General features: G+C 35.8%; 2 protein-coding genes across 4 annotated transcripts; one reads left to right on the plus strand and one right to left on the minus strand.

Annotated features, from left to right (window-relative positions):
* The first annotated feature begins 640 nt into the window (after positions 1 to 640).
* Positions 641 to 11908, plus strand: LOC123224676 (histone-lysine N-methyltransferase ATX5-like). Of its 3 annotated transcripts, XM_044648351.1 has the most exons (23): positions 661 to 2990; positions 3105 to 3160; positions 3237 to 3450; positions 4103 to 4231; positions 4354 to 4422; positions 4533 to 4601; positions 4711 to 4802; positions 5050 to 5142; positions 5268 to 5403; positions 5777 to 5882; positions 6004 to 6103; positions 6467 to 6591; positions 6976 to 7121; positions 7561 to 7665; positions 8141 to 8205; positions 8302 to 8515; positions 9803 to 9889; positions 10002 to 10058; positions 10143 to 10232; positions 10703 to 10789; positions 11026 to 11100; positions 11227 to 11327; positions 11409 to 11908. In XM_044648351.1, the coding sequence occupies exons 1-23, from the start codon at positions 2040 to 2042 to the stop codon at positions 11497 to 11499; spliced, it is 3258 nt and encodes a 1085-aa protein (XP_044504286.1). In that variant the 5' UTR covers positions 661 to 2039; the 3' UTR covers positions 11500 to 11908. The 3 variants fall into 3 exon arrangements, with proteins under 3 accessions (XP_044504302.1, XP_044504286.1, XP_044504293.1); XM_044648358.1 differs by lacking the exon at positions 4103 to 4231 and having other exon boundaries at positions 663 to 2990; XM_044648367.1 differs by lacking the exons at positions 11227 to 11327; positions 11409 to 11908 and having other exon boundaries at positions 641 to 2990; positions 11008 to 11100.
* Positions 11909 to 13984: 2076 nt separating this feature from the next.
* On the minus strand, positions 13985 to 17963 carry LOC123215377 (elongation factor 2). The gene is made up of 3 exons (XM_044635439.1): positions 17817 to 17963; positions 16892 to 17021; positions 13985 to 16669 (listed from the first exon to the last, which is right to left on the minus strand). The coding sequence occupies exons 2-3, from the start codon at positions 16980 to 16982 to the stop codon at positions 14229 to 14231; spliced, it is 2532 nt and encodes an 843-aa protein (XP_044491374.1). The 5' UTR covers positions 16983 to 17021; positions 17817 to 17963; the 3' UTR covers positions 13985 to 14228.
* Positions 17964 to 18272: the final 309 nt, after the last annotated feature.

Here is an 18272-nt window from a genome sequence, read left to right on the forward strand (position 1 = left end):
CTCTTTAGGAATTCAGTGCAACTTGGACTATTCCTCACCTAATTTTTAATGTAAAAATAAATCTATATTTATATAATTTAAAAAATTTAAACACCCATTAATAAACTAATTTTTGTTAAAAATCTCAAATAAAAATAGAGATATAACTAGTATTTACTAAAAAAATTTAAAAAATTAAAATTCTATCATATTTAATCTCATAATTTTTCTTCCATTCAAAGTTTTTAAAATTTGAAAAATGACTATATCACTCCCAAATCTTTAAATTTTCTTTCTCTTCCCCTTTACGATCATCACAAGTGATGACAATCGTTTGGAGACAAAATAGATGGTCATCTGCAGTAGACAAATCTTTATCTTTATCGATAAAGAGTCGCCAACAAAGATGAAGAGACGAAGATATAGACAGCTGACGATTATCTCTAACAAAGGAATAAGAGACAGAGCTGTCATTCGGGAACGAGACAACGAACTCATCAATTTTACTAGCTAAGGCAAGGATTGATTGGACGGATTTGGAAGATTCAGGAATTGAAGACTTATAATCAGATTACAGATACCATGGTTAATCTTGGTTCATAGAATAATCCCAAACCATCTTCTTTCTCTTCTCCAATTCTTGAATACTCTTTCTTCCGAATTATGAATTTGTTCGTGAACATAACCAACCAAAACTTTTCACAACATTTCATCAGCCAACTTTATACGTGTAGTTACTTACCCAAAAAAAAAACAAAAGAACCTTTATTTAAGAGGTTGGAGTCAAAGTAAAAAAATGGATAGATTTTCGACTAAAAACCCTGGCCGCCCGCAGTTTCACCACCAAAATCAGGGAGATTTTTCTTAAACATACGAGCTCTTAGCTTCACCCATTGATTTCAACATTTTTTAACCTCTTCTTCTTCCTCTTACACAGATGTTTCTTCTTGCTCAAAACCCCTCTGTAATTCAAACACATGTAATTACAAAATAATAAATAGAACATTTGTATTAGCAAACAAATCACATCTCTCTCCTCTGAACACGAGATGGGCACAAACAATTCAACAAAAAGAAAAACCCATTTACGAAATAGCTACTCTTAATCACTTAAACATCATGCAGACGTCGATTCTTTATTATTATGAGTGCTTGATTATTCTTTAGAAAGCTTTGTGAATTGTCTTCTTCATGTCCAGACTTGGAGCAGCACAGATCCATCCATAAACCCATGTATCAAAAGCCCCCGCAAATTCCTTAATTCTAAGAACCAGATTTATGTCAACATTTTTCTATGGAGACAATCAAAATCTTTCACTTCGTACCAACAATATCTATAAAAGAAGTATCCAAATAGCCAATGCCTATTTCAACAAATAAAAGCAAATTCATATCACAGACAGACACAGGCCATCATCCTTCTTTGCAGAAAATTCGACGCAAGCCAAAAGTTCCACCCATCAAAACTAAATGTCAAATTCGGCCCCTCCACCTTCACCATATTCAAATTTGCAGACTTGTAACAAAAGCTTAAACCCCATCAAAAATAAATCCATTACAATTCTCAAACATCATCTTTCTTCCCGTGAATCAACGAAATTTACCACCAAATCTAATTCACAGCCCGGGCAAATTAGTCACAGCCCATTACAGAACTTATTCACTCACATGTTAAAATGTTGGTGACCCAAACATTTTCTCTGTCTAGTATACTTCCTTATTAAACAAAACTCAAATTTCAAATTTTTATATATGAATATTTATCCTGTAAATTTTATATATATTTTTTATTTTAAAGCAGTTAGATAGAGGGGCTTCGTCGACTCCACGAAATAGATCTCCCTCAATCTTTGAATTCCATTAATTTCTCGTTTTCAATTACGCTCTCGTGATTGAGAGAGTTTTCTCCGCGACGTCGTTTTTGAATTTCTCTACTGAAGGTGGAGAGCGAAACGATTGTAATTTAGGGTTACGTTGTGGAATTGGGGGAGTGGGAGGAACCGAGGTTGCTTTGGTTTTTTGATTGATGTGGTGATTGATTTGAACGTTTTGTTTCGAGAATGATAATCAAGAGGAAATTGAAATCTCAAATGCCGGGTTTGAAACGGTGTAAACTCGGCCTCTCGGCGAAAGAGGATGATGAAAACTCAGCAAAGAGGAAGAAACGGAAAACGAATGGTTACTATCCTCTTAATCTGCTTGGTGAGGTGGCTGCCGATATACTTCCGGTCAGTTTTCATGGAATTCTTGACGGGGCTCTGGCTGAGAAGGGATTTGCTGCCTCTTGGTTTTCTGAATTATTGTGTTCTCCAGATGAGGTGGTGTCGGAGTCGAAGGTGTCAGATTCGGGGAAAGTGAAGAAGCAGCCAGTGGAGGTTTCAAGGCCGCCGTTGGTGAGAACTTCACGGGGAAGAGTTCAGGTACTTCCTTCACGGTTTAATGATTCGGTTATGGAGAATTGGAAGAAGGAGAGTAAGACTAGCTTGCGTGATTATAGTTTTGATGATGAGGCTGAATGTAAAAAGGAGAAATTTAGTTTTAAAACACCTAAGAGTTGTAATCACAGCGTGAAGAGTAAATTGAAAGAAGATAAAATTCGGTGTAAGAGTCGTAGGTATGGTACATTGTGTGAAGAAGAGGAGGGGGATCGAGTTGGATTTAGTAAGCGTTTCGATATTAGGAAGTACTCAAGTTCTCGAAGTTCCTTGACGTCATTACATCAACAACAGTTGGTTGATGTTTATAATGACAAGTGCCAACCTGAGGAAATTGTTGATTTGACGACTGAGGAGGGTTTTTTAAATGGTGAGAGAAAAGATGACGGGTTATATGGGCCAGAGGACTTTTATTCGTGTGATATAGTGTGGGCAAAGTCAGGGGTGAACTACCCATTTTGGCCAGCTATTGTAATTGATCCAATGACTCAAGCGCCGGAGCTTGTTTTGAGGTCTTGCATACCTGATGCAGCTTGTGTGATGTTTTTGGGGCATGCGGGGAATGAAAATCAAAGGGTATAGATTGATTTATATGTTTATCCTTTTCAGTTTTTGAGCCTCTATGATGTTATTACTATGTTTAGGATGTTTTGGCTTTGAATTGTGGTGCATTCAATGATCAATAAGCAGGATTATGCCTGGGTCAAACGAGGAATGATATTTCCATTTGTAGACTTCATGAGCAGGTGGGTAGCATTGTCGTTCATGTAATGTTTTAATTAATGGTCAGTTTGTGCTTAGGTGCAATTTTGCTTGATATAGGTTCCAACAGCAGTCTGAATTGATTGATTGCAACCCCAGTGACTTCCAGATGGCACTCGAAGAGGCTGTTTTGGCAGATCAGGGCTTTATAGAAAAGGTGATGAATGATATAAACATGGCAGCTGGGAACCCTACTTATGATGAATCCACTCATTGTTGGGTTCAAGAGACTACTGGTTCAAACCGATATCTGGACTATCCCCTTTCTAACAGGGCAAGTGTCTATGTCTTGTTATCCCTTTCTCTACCTTATTCTTTCTAACTTCTAGTAACTGCATCAATGGAATCACTTGCCATACCTCAGCCAACCCTGAATTACTTAATTCTTGTATGTATGATAGCTACCTCAAACTTGCTTGGACATCATATTGTAGAATCCTAAAATGATGATAGTGATTAAAATCTGTCTGGTTTCTGGAATCATGTGACCAAAATTTTTAGGGTCATTTAAGAGATGTTCTTCATTTTTATTTTTTACAAATGCTCAATAAAAAAAAGCTGCTATAATAACATTTTTATTCTCTTTTCTTTCGTCATTTTCTGAAACACACTTTTGCTAATTGTTATCTGTGATTTAAATCAAGAAATGGCCTAAAACTCTGAAACATCTTTTCATTTTGAAATTTTTGGACATTTTGTTGGTTGTGTTCTAAGAAAAATATTTCTTTTTTTTCTATCAAATTTAAATTTATTTCTCTCTATTTGGGAGGTTTCATTTATTTAGGAAGCATTACAATTTTACACTATAGTTTTAAAAATTTTGTTTATGTTATCATTTAAGGAACCAGTTGGAGGGTGGCCTTCAATTTTCAAGAAATAAATTCCTGCCTTAGCAATCTTTATATTGAATAGTTTTATCAGTGCAGGGTGTTTTTGGAAAAAGTAAAGATACAAGACCTTGTGATGGCTGTGGCAGGAGCCTCCCTTTTAAATCAAATAAGAAAATGAAGGGTTCAACTATTAAGGGCCAATTTTTGTGTAAAACATGTGCTAAGGTTCTTGCCAGCTTTATTATCATCTTGCTTACCTTATTAAAGTTTAATGTGCAATATTATAATTCAAGTTGTTTTCTGCTTGTTCGTTGTATTCCTCACAACTACATGCATTGTAATGCCAGTTAACAGAATCAAAACATTTTTGTGGCATATGCAAGAAAGTTTGGAACCATTATGACAGTGGGACTTGGGTGAGGCAATTTACTATCTATTTAGAGTTGTGGTTTTTTCCTTTTTGTTCTTCTTGAATGCAATGGTAAATTTCTATTTATTTATTGTTTGTATCTCCTCACTGGACTAGGTGCGCTGTGATGGTTGCAAAGTTTGGGTGCATGCGGCATGTGACAAAATTTCTGGCAGCCATTTTAAGGTCAGTTCATCATGTATAAAATATTGTATAAATGTCATGTTCTACCGGCAAGTTCAGAGCATGAATTCAGACTCCCTTGACTAGGTTTTTTTTTCCTCCGTTTCTGAAGGATCTGGTGGGCACTGATTATTACTGCCCTGCTTGCAAAGCAAAATTTCACTTTGACTTATCAGATTCGGAAAAATGGCAGTCAAAAGTCAAGTAAGGAATTTATTTCATCTATATTTAACAATTATTTTTTAGCTCAAAATCATTCTATTTTTGAGCAATATGTGATCTGATATTTGTTTGTAGTTAGTTGTTTTCCTTTGCATCAATACCTGATGATTTTACATCTATAAGCCATGATCTTGTATATTTTACCTGAAAAATTGTGCGGCCTTCTGATTGAAGTTGGATGCTTTGTTAGACCATTCTATATCTAATGATTCTAGAGTCTTTGATACAGATTCAACAAAAACAATGGTCAATTGGCACTACCCAATAAGGTCACTGTTCTTTGCTCAGGCGTGGAAGGCATATATTATCCAAGTCTTCACTCGTAAGGAAAAATTAATTAATGGCTTTTAGTATCTTATAATGACTAGTGAATCTTTCGGGGCCTTTAGCTTCTTTACCTAGAAAAGTCTGTGTGTTCTAAGTTCAAATTTATATTTTCTGTTTCAGAGTTGTATGCAAGTGTGGGTCTTGTGGAGCAGGAAACCTAGCTCTCAGTGAATGGGAAAGACATACAGGCTCCAAATTGAGAAATTGGCGGATTAGCATTAGGGTGAAAGGTTCCATGCTACCACTAGAACAATGGGTTTGTACAGTAATACTTTAATTATTTCTAATTTCATTCATATTGCTTATCGCTTGGTCAAGTTCATGTATCTAGATGTTCAGCTTGTTTCATTTAAAGGTTTTTTAGGCTAATTCTTATCATTCTTGAAATAGTATCTAGCTTTGAAGATCTGTGAAGCTGAAATTTATTATGGCGCTTACTGATCATATGATGTAAAATAGGTTGAAAATTAACATGAAAAATACAGATATCTCTGGCATTCAACTCTCATGCTCCATTTTTGGAGCATTCGTATTGTAAATTTTGCCCCTGCATGGCTGCCCTCTTCTTTCCCTGCAAAATGCCTCAACTTATTTTGGAAAAAAGTAAATGTTCTTGTTTGACCTTGCAGATGTTGAATTTGGCAGAGCTCCATGAAAATGCTCTGGTTTCAGCCAAACCTCTTAAGCGACCCTCTATAAAAGGGCGGAGGCAGAAGTTGCTGGCTTTTTTGCGTGGTACTTTTGGGCTTCAAAATATATGATTTGAAAATTAGACGAATTAAATGGTTACTTATTTTTTGTTGCACTGATCAAAGATTTCTTGTTGATTGTATTAATTCTATTTCTGCTGTCACAGAGAAATACGAACCTGTTTATGCTAAATGGACAACAGAACGCTGTGCTGTATGCAGATGGGTTGAAGATTGGGACTACAACAAAATCATTATCTGCAACAGGTACTTTTATGGGACTTGTCTTATTTCATAGTGATTTAGCACCATTCATGGGCACCTAATACATTGGTGTTGCATGGCTCTGAGATTGGACAATGTGGCATTATTCTGACAGTGACACTTTGATGGTATCACCATCATGCTTTACATACTCTGGTGCTAACTGTGGCATCTTGCACTTACACTTGCATTTGGGCTGTCGGCCACATTTTTACAGTGTAGTATTGTATAATGATATTTTAACAGAAATTTTTGCTTTAGAAATTTTGCCAAAAGGAAGTCCTTTTTGCTGGCAGGTGATTTTAATATTTGTATGTTCTTTCTGCTAGAATGTAAATGATGTTTTGGTATGTATATGTCTATCAGTTGTCAAATAGCAGTACATCAAGAATGCTATGGGGCAAGAAATGTTCAGGATTTTACTTCATGGGTTTGCAAAGCCTGTGAAACACCTGATATTAAGCGGGAGTGTTGTCTTTGTCCTGTAAAAGGTGAGTCCTGTTGGAATTTCGTGTGTTAGCAATATTTTTATGTGTTTAGGTTTTTTCTGTGTAGTATGATACCAAATTAAGCACCTGTACCTATTTCTTGTGGTGTCAAACTGAATTTTCACTATAACCTTATATTCTGCTTGTCCAACAATTTCCAATCATCTGGCTTGAGCCTGAAATAACTGCTCAATTACTTGCAATGACTAAAGTTGTGAAATAAGTACATATTCTCCCTTGAAGATGATTTTGGAACTCCTTTTCTGCAACTTCTTTGCCAAAAGGTGTCATTTTGTGTGGAGATTATTTCTGAAGCAATAATATTGCTATTTAGAGTTGGTTCATTGACCTTATTATGGTTATACATCTGTATTTCTTTCTCATCAGGCGGTGCTTTAAAGCCAACTGATGTTGATACGTTGTGGGTTCATGTGACCTGTGCATGGTTCCAACCTGAAGTCTCATTTGCAAGTGATGAGAAGATGGAGCCTGCTCTTGGGATCCTAAGTATTCCATCAAATTCTTTTGTTAAGGTAAAGCGTTTCGAGTATTACATCAAATTCTTTTCTTTGATGGAGCCTGCTCATTTGTATTCAGTAATCAAACCTATGCCATTATGGAAAACCAACCCAAATCTCCTCCCAGTTTTATTGAATAAAGAAATAAAAAATTATTTTGAAAAGCATTTTTTATTTGATGACCGAGAGAAACAAGTGGACTCTGCCTACAAACAATACATATTGTTAATTATCTTTTTAAGAAATATATGAGAGCTTAAAAATGCCTTTCTCAATAGTCCATGTATGTTTGGAACCACACATCTAGATATGAATCAGATGACCCAGTATGCACCATTTTTTCAATCATATTTCTCAACAACCCTTGTTACTAAGTTTATGCTGTGATGCAAGGATTTTTTGAGAATGGAGTAGATTAATATAACTAATGCATTCTAAAATTATCTTGTTTCAGATTTGTGTCATTTGTAAGCAAATTCATGGTTCGTGCACACAATGTTGCAAGTGTTCCACTTATTATCATGCAATGTGTGCATCAAGGGCTGGGTACCGGATGGAGGTGGGTTGCTCAGTGCTTCTTGTTTCTAATCATAGTTGCTTGAAATTATTGTTTGCTTTGTTGCCTTTGTAAAATTTTCATGATTTGAAAGTATCAATGATCATATTTATTATTTCTCATTTCTAGTCTTAATTCTAATGGTTGTTATATAAAACTAAAAAGAATGAAATAATGTTTAAAGTAAAATTGAAACAGCATGAAAATTCTCCTAAAACAAAAGATATATATTTTGCTTAAGGTATGGACAAGCCCGTGATATTGCACCAATAATGGGATGGATTTATGAAATTGCAAAAAATGATGCTAAGCACTTAAACATTAATGTGTAAATGTAACCCCTCATTTTATTTTTTAAGTTTTTGTTACATTTAATTTGGTCTCCAGCAACTCTTGCTTAATGCATCTTTTTGTCTCAAATCAAATAGCTGATCTCATTCAATAATCATTGTGTTCATCTATATTATTTAAAATGCAGTTACACTCTTTGGAGAAAAATGGAAGGCAAATCACAAAAATGGTGTCTTATTGCGCCTATCACAGGTTTGCCTTCACTGCTTTGGAAAGTGCCATATTTATATGGAAATATTTGTGTGTATCTAATTCTTTGCTCATCTCCATGATTTCTTTTGGATGCAGGGCTCCAAATCCAGATACTGTTTTAATTATCCAAACTCCTCTAGGTGTCTTCTCCGCCAAAAACCTTATTCAAAATAAGAAGAAGACTGGATCAAGACTTATTTCATCTAACAGAGTAAAACTCAAAGAGGCTTCCCCAGGGGAATCTATTGAGATTGAGCCATTCTCTGCTGCAAGGTGCCGAGTATTTAAAAGATTGAATAATAACAAGAAGGTAGCTTACATTTTTATATCTAATGTATTTATTCAATGAAATATGATCAAAGTGTTTGACATGCAACAATGCTTGACTTGTTTTTTGTAATGCATATTCATTTGATGAAATTTTGCATGATTTTGTCACATTGTGTAGCTTAAAATAGCTATGTGTTGGCTTAGATGTAACTTAATTGAAATAGAGTTGTGTTTGTGATGAATTGGTGATGCATGTAGGTATGCCGAATTGATTAAAAAAGGAGTTGTTTTGAGTCCAATTTTGTGCAACCTGGAACATGCACTTTATGAACCGTTTTGGCCTTGTTTGGTGTTTTTGCACAATTTGGTTAAATTTTAGCCTAATGTTTAGTGTTTTTGCATTGAATAGTTAGTTTATCATGTTCACATTGTGCATGTTTTGGTGCACAAAATGAGGGCTGAACATGTTGCATAATTTGCTAAATTGTCTGTTCAAAATGGCAGCATACATTAGTGCAGATTAGGTCCAAGGGTTAACCAACACATGACAGTTTCAGGCCTAAGCATGTTATCCTTTTTTTTTACTTCCACGTTTTGGTGAATGATCAAGCAATTATAGAATCCAGAGGCTTAGTTCCTAGAATATTTTAGTTTAAAAAAATTTCTATTTGTAGTGTACATTATGTCCAAAGGGTGCTAGTTGGTTTTGTTCTCCTGTGATTTTTTTATATTGTTATTGAATTTTTATTTTAAGGGTTGTGGGATCTTGAGGTTGATTTTGGAATTGCTTTTGGAAGAGTTCTGTAAATATTCCCTGCTAATGATCAACCTAAAAAATGATCTTATGACTCTGGTTGGTTAATTGGAAGTAGAAAACCCAAAGTTTTTTTAATAGGAAAGTAGAACTTGAAGAATTATTCTTTCTTTTATTCATTATCAAAATCAAACCAAGGATGAATATCTGTTTCGATAGATTACATTAGGAATGTTTAACAATGTACTAGTAAGAGAAGATAGTCCTAAAAAGACATGCATCCTGATTTAGTTTTCCTTATAACTTTTAACATATCATATATGAATTGCAGTTTATCCTTACGGCTATTATAAAACTTGTGTGGTATCATATTCATGAAGTGTGGTTATCCATATTATTATGGCAAAACTTCTGTGGTATCATTCATGAATGCTCTTTTTTTTTTTTCATCTTTGTATGCTTAAGCTAATTGCTCAGTCATCTTCCATTTTTGTGTCTTATAATGTTTTGAAAATTTTTTCTGTTTTACTAAGTATGTATACTCTTCATTATAATTTTGTTTCTGTTTACTAGAGAGCCAAAGAAGAAGCCACTTCTCACCAAGTGATGGGACCTTGCCATCATCCTTTTATCACAATACAATGTTTGAATTCATTCAGAGTAAATGTCTTCTCATTTTTGCAATGAGATATGTTTACTTAATTTGCTCTTTAAATTATTTTGCTAATAATAAAGTTCTCTCCTTTCTGCTTATTTTCTATCCCTCCTACAGGTGGTAGAGGAACCTAAAACTTTTTCCTCTTTTCGTGAACGGCTTTACCACTTGCAGGCAAATATTTATCTTGATCATTTTATCCTATTATAACTCATTGAGCTGTCTTTCTAACTATTTTTTGGGTACACATCTCTTCAGAGAACTGAAAATAACCGGGCTTGCTTTGGTAGATCTGGAATACATGGCTGGGGCCTCTTTGCGCGTAGAAATATTCAAGAAGGAGAAATGGTATGTGAATTAAATTCTCAACAATTTATGATTTTTTAACATGCATGTCTCTTTTCTGTTGAAGTGCTTGTTTGCTGAAGAAACTTTCTCTGAGTTCAATTTCTTTTGTTCCTATGTGGTCTATGGATCTTTGGTGTCATTGAAGGTCCAATCCAATGTCCTGGAATTCATGTACTGTTTTTTACAAGCATCACGAAATGTATTTGATGTACCATATCAGAGGTCCTAGCTTTCACAAAGATAATCCTTGTTAGTGAATTAGAAGGCTGCTTGATTCCATTTCCAATACGTGTAAAGGTAAATCTGGGCGCTGTGAATGATTTAAGCATGATATACAGGAACCCTGATTATTGTAGATTTTTGTGTAAAAAATAATTCTAGAAACCATGTGTGAATGGAACATATCATTTGTTTGTATTTGTCATGATGTGGTTACTTTAAACAGATTAACAGCCATGTGCTTTCTTCAGGTTCTCGAGTATCGTGGTGAACAGGTGAGGCGCAGTGTTGCAGACTTGAGAGAGGTCTGCTACAGATTAGAAGGAAAAGACTGCTATGTGAGTTAACTCTCCTATGATCTTGTAATCTGCAAATGATTCTCTTTATGCTGAATGAACAAGTTACGATAGTGTTGAGTTGTGTCCTGAGTTGACTCCTTTGGCAACATTGAAAAAACATGACATGACCCTAAAACAACAAACAGTGTATCCTGCGAAAGAATCACTTGTAATTGGCATTTTTCTAATTTCCCCTTTTCTTATGAGATAAATTGTAGTGAGCTATTATCTTGCAGCTTTTCAAGATCAGTGAAGAGGTAGTTGTAGATGCCACCGATAAAGGAAACATAGCACGCTTAATCAATCATTCGGTGAGTTATATGATGCAGGATTTAACCTCTTTGCTATGAATCTGGTAGCTACATGTTTCTATACCATTTATCATGCATTAGATTATATTTTTTTCATGGGTCCTAAATTTCCCTTTGTAATTACAGTGTATGCCAAATTGCTACGCAAGGATTATGAGTGTAGGTGATGATGAGAGTCGGATTGTCCTCATTGCTAAGACTAATGTATCTGCGGGTGATGAGCTAACGTATGTCTTCTCCCCTTCTCTGTCAAAATTTTTTTCAAGGATATTCACTACTCTTATTGATGATGTTATCATCTTTGTCAGGTATGACTACTTATTTGATCCTGATGAGCCGGATGAATCCAAAGTCCTGTGTTTATGTAAAGCACCAAATTGTCGAAAATTCATGAATTAGGATACATATACACACAGCAAAGTCATTGTTTCTCCTCAAGGAGCACTAACCCAAATCCCGTGGGGTCTCACAGTCATACTGAAATTGTAAATTTTGTCAGAAAAAAAAGTCTTTTCCCTTTTTTCTTTTAAATTTGTTGTAGGTTTTAAACACTTCCCATGCTTAATAAAAAACAATAGAGTTTGCTTGCTGTCATGATGTGGCTTCAGACACTTTCATTTACAAAATTAGAATGCTAACCCAATCTACTGACTGGTCTAGACAGTCAATTTAGAATTACTGCCACAAGGTGAACAAATCTTTGTCTGCTGAACAGGAGAGCCCACGCCCTGTAATTTCTGTCATTAATTCTTTTTGTGTATTTGTAAGAAATTCTCATCTTTGATTTATTTAAAACTCTGTAATAACACATTCTCTGGTCATATCGACCAATTCGCGCCATCTAATTCATTTGAGCATGCTTATTTGGATAATAACAAGTTAAGTGGTTCAATTCCAACTTCCATATTCAAACTTGTGAAGCTAACTTATATCTTGATCTTTCTCCAAGTAACTTCAGTGGCACTATCCAACTGGACATGCTACTACTACTCTAAAAGCCTCCAGGAGATTTGTCTTTCTTATCATTTACCTCCGACACTCTGTTAAAAAGGCACATAATATGGAGTCTGATCAGATTATGTGCATGTAGCTGTACTGATTAAGAAGAAAAAATTGATATTCATTGTGACAATTTGTGGGTATGATCAATTCAGATTAAAAGTAGAAACAGCAACAGTTAAATTTAAATATTTACTTATTGGAGAGGCAAAAATTTAAAGAGAAGAGGATAATAAACTTTAGTTTCCATAAGATACCGCCGTAGAATTGCACGAATAAGCATAGTTCTGTAGGAACAGGGGAGCTTTTATAATTTTCTCTTTTGGGCTTTTTTTTATTTAAACATTGCATTTACAAATATATCACTTGGGCAAACCAGTAGTGTAGAGAAGTTCATACAGACATAGAGCAGATTTTGGACTTCAACTTTCAGTAGTTTACTGGGATTTGGGAGTCCTCTGTGCTTCCATTACAGAATAGTTTATTACCATAAGCAAATTTGTGGGAATTTAGCATTTCAAGTGAATGACACTTGATTCAACTTGTAAATGCACTTGAAGAAGAAGGTCCATGATGAATTGCCAATATGGTTCTTACTTCTACAACTTCAATAGGGAAAGCTGCAATGCAGCACCAATTTCATGATAAATCTTTTGCTGATAGAATAGGAAAAAGCTCATCAACTTTGCAACTTATTTTACCAAAAGGACTTTGGAGAAGTGGAGTTTTTTTTTTTTTTTGGGTCAAAAACTTGATTTCACCTAAGGGGTAATGAAATTTCAAAGTCTCACTTTTCAATTTTTAAAAACTAAAACACTCATCTATGAGTCAAATTTGATTAAAAAATTTCAATTAAGTTTAAAGGTAAAATGGTTATTTTAATAATATTATTAAAAATATATATAATTTATTAATTTTTCCATGTATGTTTTAAAAACTAATAAATTTATCACTTTCAAAAAGTTTTTCAGTTTTAAAAAATTACATCTCCTCTCCTTCAAACCTAAAGTTTTTTTTTTCCATTGTGTTTGCGACGCCCTCTTTTCACTCTAAACCGTTATTGGTGTTGGTTCACATTTCCCTACCCTAAATCATCTTGCATCCAACAAAGTCTTCTAATAAATGAATTTTCAAAGCAGGAGAAGAGTTTACTTAAGTCAATAAAACTATATGTATCCACTTTGAATACACACTTAATATATATTATCATGTGATTGAATGATTTGAATTAAGGATAAAATAACACTCAATTACATAATAATACACATAAATATATGTTTATTTGTATATTTAAAATGAGTATGTATAATATTGCTTTATGTACTTTATATTTGAAAGCTGTCAAAAAGTTATTCAAGAGAGAAAAAATAAGGTTTATCAAAAATTAAATAAAAGAAAAATTATCAAAAATTAAGACAGAAAAAATGGATAAACTATCATTATCAATGAAAAATTATTGAAGAAGATGAAAAATCATCAAAAAAATAGATCTGTTAATAACTATTTAAGAACTTAATGAATCAAAATGACTCAATTTGAATTTGAGTTTGCACTACCCTAGTTTGAGTTTAAATTTGTTTGAGCCGCACTTGAGCCAAAACCATCTTCGAACCATCCTATCTAAGCTACATCACTAATATGCAAAAAGACGTTGATTCTGACCCTTAATTTCGCTTTCAATACTTGCATTATTATTTTTCTTTTCTTTCGGTTTCATTTTGATGCTAAAGTTTATGTGCATTAATTGGACTTTTCTTACCTTTTTTATTTTCTAAATGCATCAGTGCGTATGTCATCTTTAACTTGGAAGAATTGAACAGGACAGTTGCCCTCAATTTCGAACACAAAGCACCCAGAACCACTTCAAAGAACAAGGTAACAATCATTTTCGAACATCAAAAACTAAAATGTTACTGGAAGAAATATATAGTTCAAGACACAGCGGTATAACAAGGTGAAACTTCAAGCATTGTTCCTCTAAAATGATCTCTAAAACCAAAAATAAACATTCTGACACAGACACTGAAGGTAACGACATAAATTAAGAACACATAACCAAGGGCAGCAAAATTTATGCTTTAAATAGTTTGACAGTCACTTAATCCTTGCCGAAATAATTAAATCTTCGCTTACAGCTTGTCTTCAAATTCTGACAATGGGGTCATCTGCTCCTTCAAGCCCTTCCTCTTCCGGATATCAGCAACAAGCTGTGCAGCCTGTGATCCAGACTCCAGTGGATCAGATGACATCATATCCCAGTGATCAAATACACATTGTGGGAAAGCCTGTCCTGAGGTTGCAGCTCTCAAAGTGCCAGAGAATCCAAAAGATTCAATGACAGGGAGGTATGCCTTGATATTATATAGGGGGGTACCTGGCCTTTGCATCTCCTCAAAAACATGACCACGTTTCTGGTTAAGAACACTGTATATACCACCAAGAGCTTGCTCGGGAGCTTGGATTTCAACCAAGTACACAGGCTCAAGCAGCCTAGGCTTCGCTGTCAACTGGGAAGCATATATAACCCTACGAGCAGTTGGAATGACCTGACCACCTCCTCTGTGAATGGCATCAGCATGAAGAACCACATCACAAACTTCAAAGCAGATACCTCTCATGTTTTCTTCTGCCAAAGCACCTTCCTTTGATGCCCATTGGAACCCAGCAACAACAGAATCCTTGATTTCATTCAAGTACTGAACTCCCTTACACATATCCACAACCATGTTAGGGCCAGTGGTCTCAGGGCCAAAACACCAGATCTTCTTGGCCAGATCCTTGTCCCATCCAAACTCCTCAGAAAGGATCTTAGAACGAGCCTTGGGATCATCCCTAGGACCAATACGGCCTTCATCAATGGCCTCAGGAAGACCCTCCTCCATTGGTCGGGCCTCCATGTATAGACGGTTGTGCTTGTTGGGGGACTTGCTCATGACAGTGCGGCAGGACTTCTCAAGGACAGTCTCACGGAAAGACACAACAGGATCTGACTTAATAATCTCAGCACCACCCATGAAATCTTCCTGCAAATCCTTTAAACAGATCTCAAGGTGGAGTTCACCAGCACCAGCAATGATGTGTTCTCCAGACTCCTCAATAGTACAGACAACCATAGGATCTGACTTGGCCAGACGTTTAAGACCTTCAACAAGCTTGGGCAGATCAGATGCAACTTTGCACTGAACAGCCACACGAACAACAGGTGAGACAGAAAACTTCATGGCTCGGATAGGATGAGCATCAACTTCCTTCTCATTGGTTAGGGTAGCATTCTTTGTGATGTACTGATCCAAACCAACCATAGCCACTGTGTTACCACAAGGCACATCCTCAACGGTTTCCTGCTTCTTTCCCATCCAAATAACAGTCCTCTGTACACTCTTCACATACAAATCTTTCTTCTCACCAGGAACATAGTTTGGACCCATAATCCTGACCTTCAAACCAGTTGAGACCTTACCCGAGAACACACGACCAAAAGCAAAGAACCGACCCTTATCAGATGCAGGAATCATCTTAGACACATAAAGCATGAGAGGACCATCAGGATCACAGTTTCTGATAGCGTTAGCATATTGATCATCAAGAGGACCCTCATACAGGTTCTCAACACGATATTTCTGTGCCTTGGCAGGGGAGGGAAGGTGAAAGATCATCATTTCCAGGAGTGCACTACTGGCAGGGAGCCATGTCTGCATGACACGCTTCATCAATGCCTTCCCCATCAAGTCCTTTTCCTCTGCCTTCATAATGACATTAAGCTTTTGCAACATGGGCCAGAGCTTATCTTTCTGATCATTCATGCAAGTGCTGATAATCTGCTTAATGGGTTCATAGCAGAACTGAACAAAACCACGTTTGCAAGTTGCTGAGCCAGTGTTCTTAGTGGTCCACTTCTTCGTCGCAGGGTCAAAGAAGTTCTCACCCCAGAGTCTCTCCATCATCTTAGACTCATCAACACCAAATTTGGATGCGTACATCTTAGCAAAGTTAGTCAAGGTAAAAGCCCAACCATGCAAACCAGCAGAGAAAGCAACAGTTCCTTTCTCAGGATAGACCTGAACATCACCAAGAAGTGGGTCCTCATACGTAGCCATAATGACATTGGCATTCTCAATCACCCTCTGGAACGTCTGGTAGGCCTCTTCTCCATCCACTTGAAGCTCAAGGAAGCACCTGTCCATCTTGTTGACAGTCAAGACAGGCCTTATCCTTTCACCCAGAGCCTGTCTAAGAACAGTTTCAGTTTGGACACAAACACCTTCAACACAGTCTACCACGACAAGCGCACCATCAGTGATACGAAGGGCAGCTGTAACTTCAGATGAGAAGTCAACATGCCCAGGAGAATCGATAAGATTGATCAAGTATTCATTTCCTTGGCGCTCTCCCTTGTAGTTCTTTAAAGCTTCATTAGTCATCTCATAGTAGAGAGAGATACCAGTAGACTTGATTGTAATGCCACGCTCAGCTTCATCAGCACGAGTATCGGTCATTCGGACATCTCCAGCAACTTCTTGTGCAATGATACCAGCAGCAGCCACAAGGGAATCAGTAAGCGTTGATTTTCCTGCATGGTCAAGAAATGTGTCAGGGCCAGGACCTACACAAATAGAGACGTGCAACAACATGCACCTAACAACCACCAAGCAGAACAAACACTATCATCAAAAGTTATGTTTTAAAAGGCTCAGTCGTGATCCCCATCTCAAGTATAAGAGAATACATCCCTGGGAACTCAACTTTATATCATAAAAATATCAGAAATAACCAAAAGGATAACAGCACATACCATGATCCACATGGGCAATAACAGACATATTACGAATGTTGTGTTTGTAGTCCATAATACGGCGAAGCTCGTCAGCTGTGAACTTCACCATCTTGTCTGATCTTCAAATATCACCAACAAATATTCTTTCCTGCCCACCAAATTTTAAAAAAAAAACCATGAAAAAAAGATCTTAATAGTGAAAACAAGAAAACAGGATAATTACAGAACAACATGAAGCCACTAACTGTAAAAAAACAGATATTGACAAAGGAGCAAGATTTAAAACTGAAGTAGTAAGACACTCGGTTCTCACCAAAAACCAATCAGAAAATACCACGTCACATATAGACTAGAACAACTCAATAACTTCAATAATTCTCAATATATAATCTTAAAAGATAACAATGAAAAATCAAACGTATCAGTAACAAAATCAAGAGACAAGCAAGATACTGCCATTAAATAGAAATTGAGCAACACAAAATCAGAGATCTTAACATATAATTGAAAGCAATCTCCTCCAAACGTTAAAAGTAGAGACTTAGCTTTAATAAATAAAAAATCAACACAATTAGATCGTTATTCTCGTTTTACTTCAACAAAGCATCAGATCCATAACTAGTAGCGACTATGACAAATTTTACAAAAATACATAAACAGATATAAAAGAGCTAAAATCCGACCAGAATAACAGAAAAGAAGGATTCGGCAACAGAAATCAAAATAATCAATGCTAAAACCTAAAACAAAACGCACTCAAAGCTCAGTTCTAAGCACAGATCAAATCAGAAAGAACGTAAAAAGAAAAAGGAACATTAATACAATTCGAATCAGTTGAAAGTGAAATTAGCAGATATCAAAACATATCGTCGCGATGACCATAAAAAGGAGAAAAACAGAAGAATAACGACCAGCAAAAGAAGAAGAAGAGAAGAGAACAAACCTTGAAGGCGGCGAGAGAGAAGCAGTAAATGGGCAAGATGAGTGGAAGTTGGGTAGATATAGCACCGGGTATATGCGGTTTAGAAACCCTCGTGTGACGTCACGTGCACACCCCCGTCTAGGGTTTTCAGCCTTTCATGGGCCGGGCTGGGTGGACGAATAAAATAAAATCGCTTTGGTTTAGATATTATTCTCAATTATCTTGTTTGAAGAGGATTAGGTTAGGATCTTTCCTTTACATTTGTATGGAAATAATTTTTAGGCCAAAGTACAAATCATATTCACCACTTAATTTGGAAGAACCAAATTTTTTCCTTGTACATCAAAATCAGCTGTTTTCACAGTTAAGCAAAAAAATATATATATATTAATATAAACAAATTATACAAATTTGTTTTAATAAACTAAAATAATAGCTAATGATTTGATGACCCTTCAAGATAAAACATTTAGTTTT

This window comes from Mangifera indica, chromosome 1 (assembly GCF_011075055.1).
Source record: "Mangifera indica cultivar Alphonso chromosome 1, CATAS_Mindica_2.1, whole genome shotgun sequence".
Classification (NCBI taxonomy): Eukaryota; Viridiplantae; Streptophyta; class Magnoliopsida; order Sapindales; family Anacardiaceae; genus Mangifera; species Mangifera indica.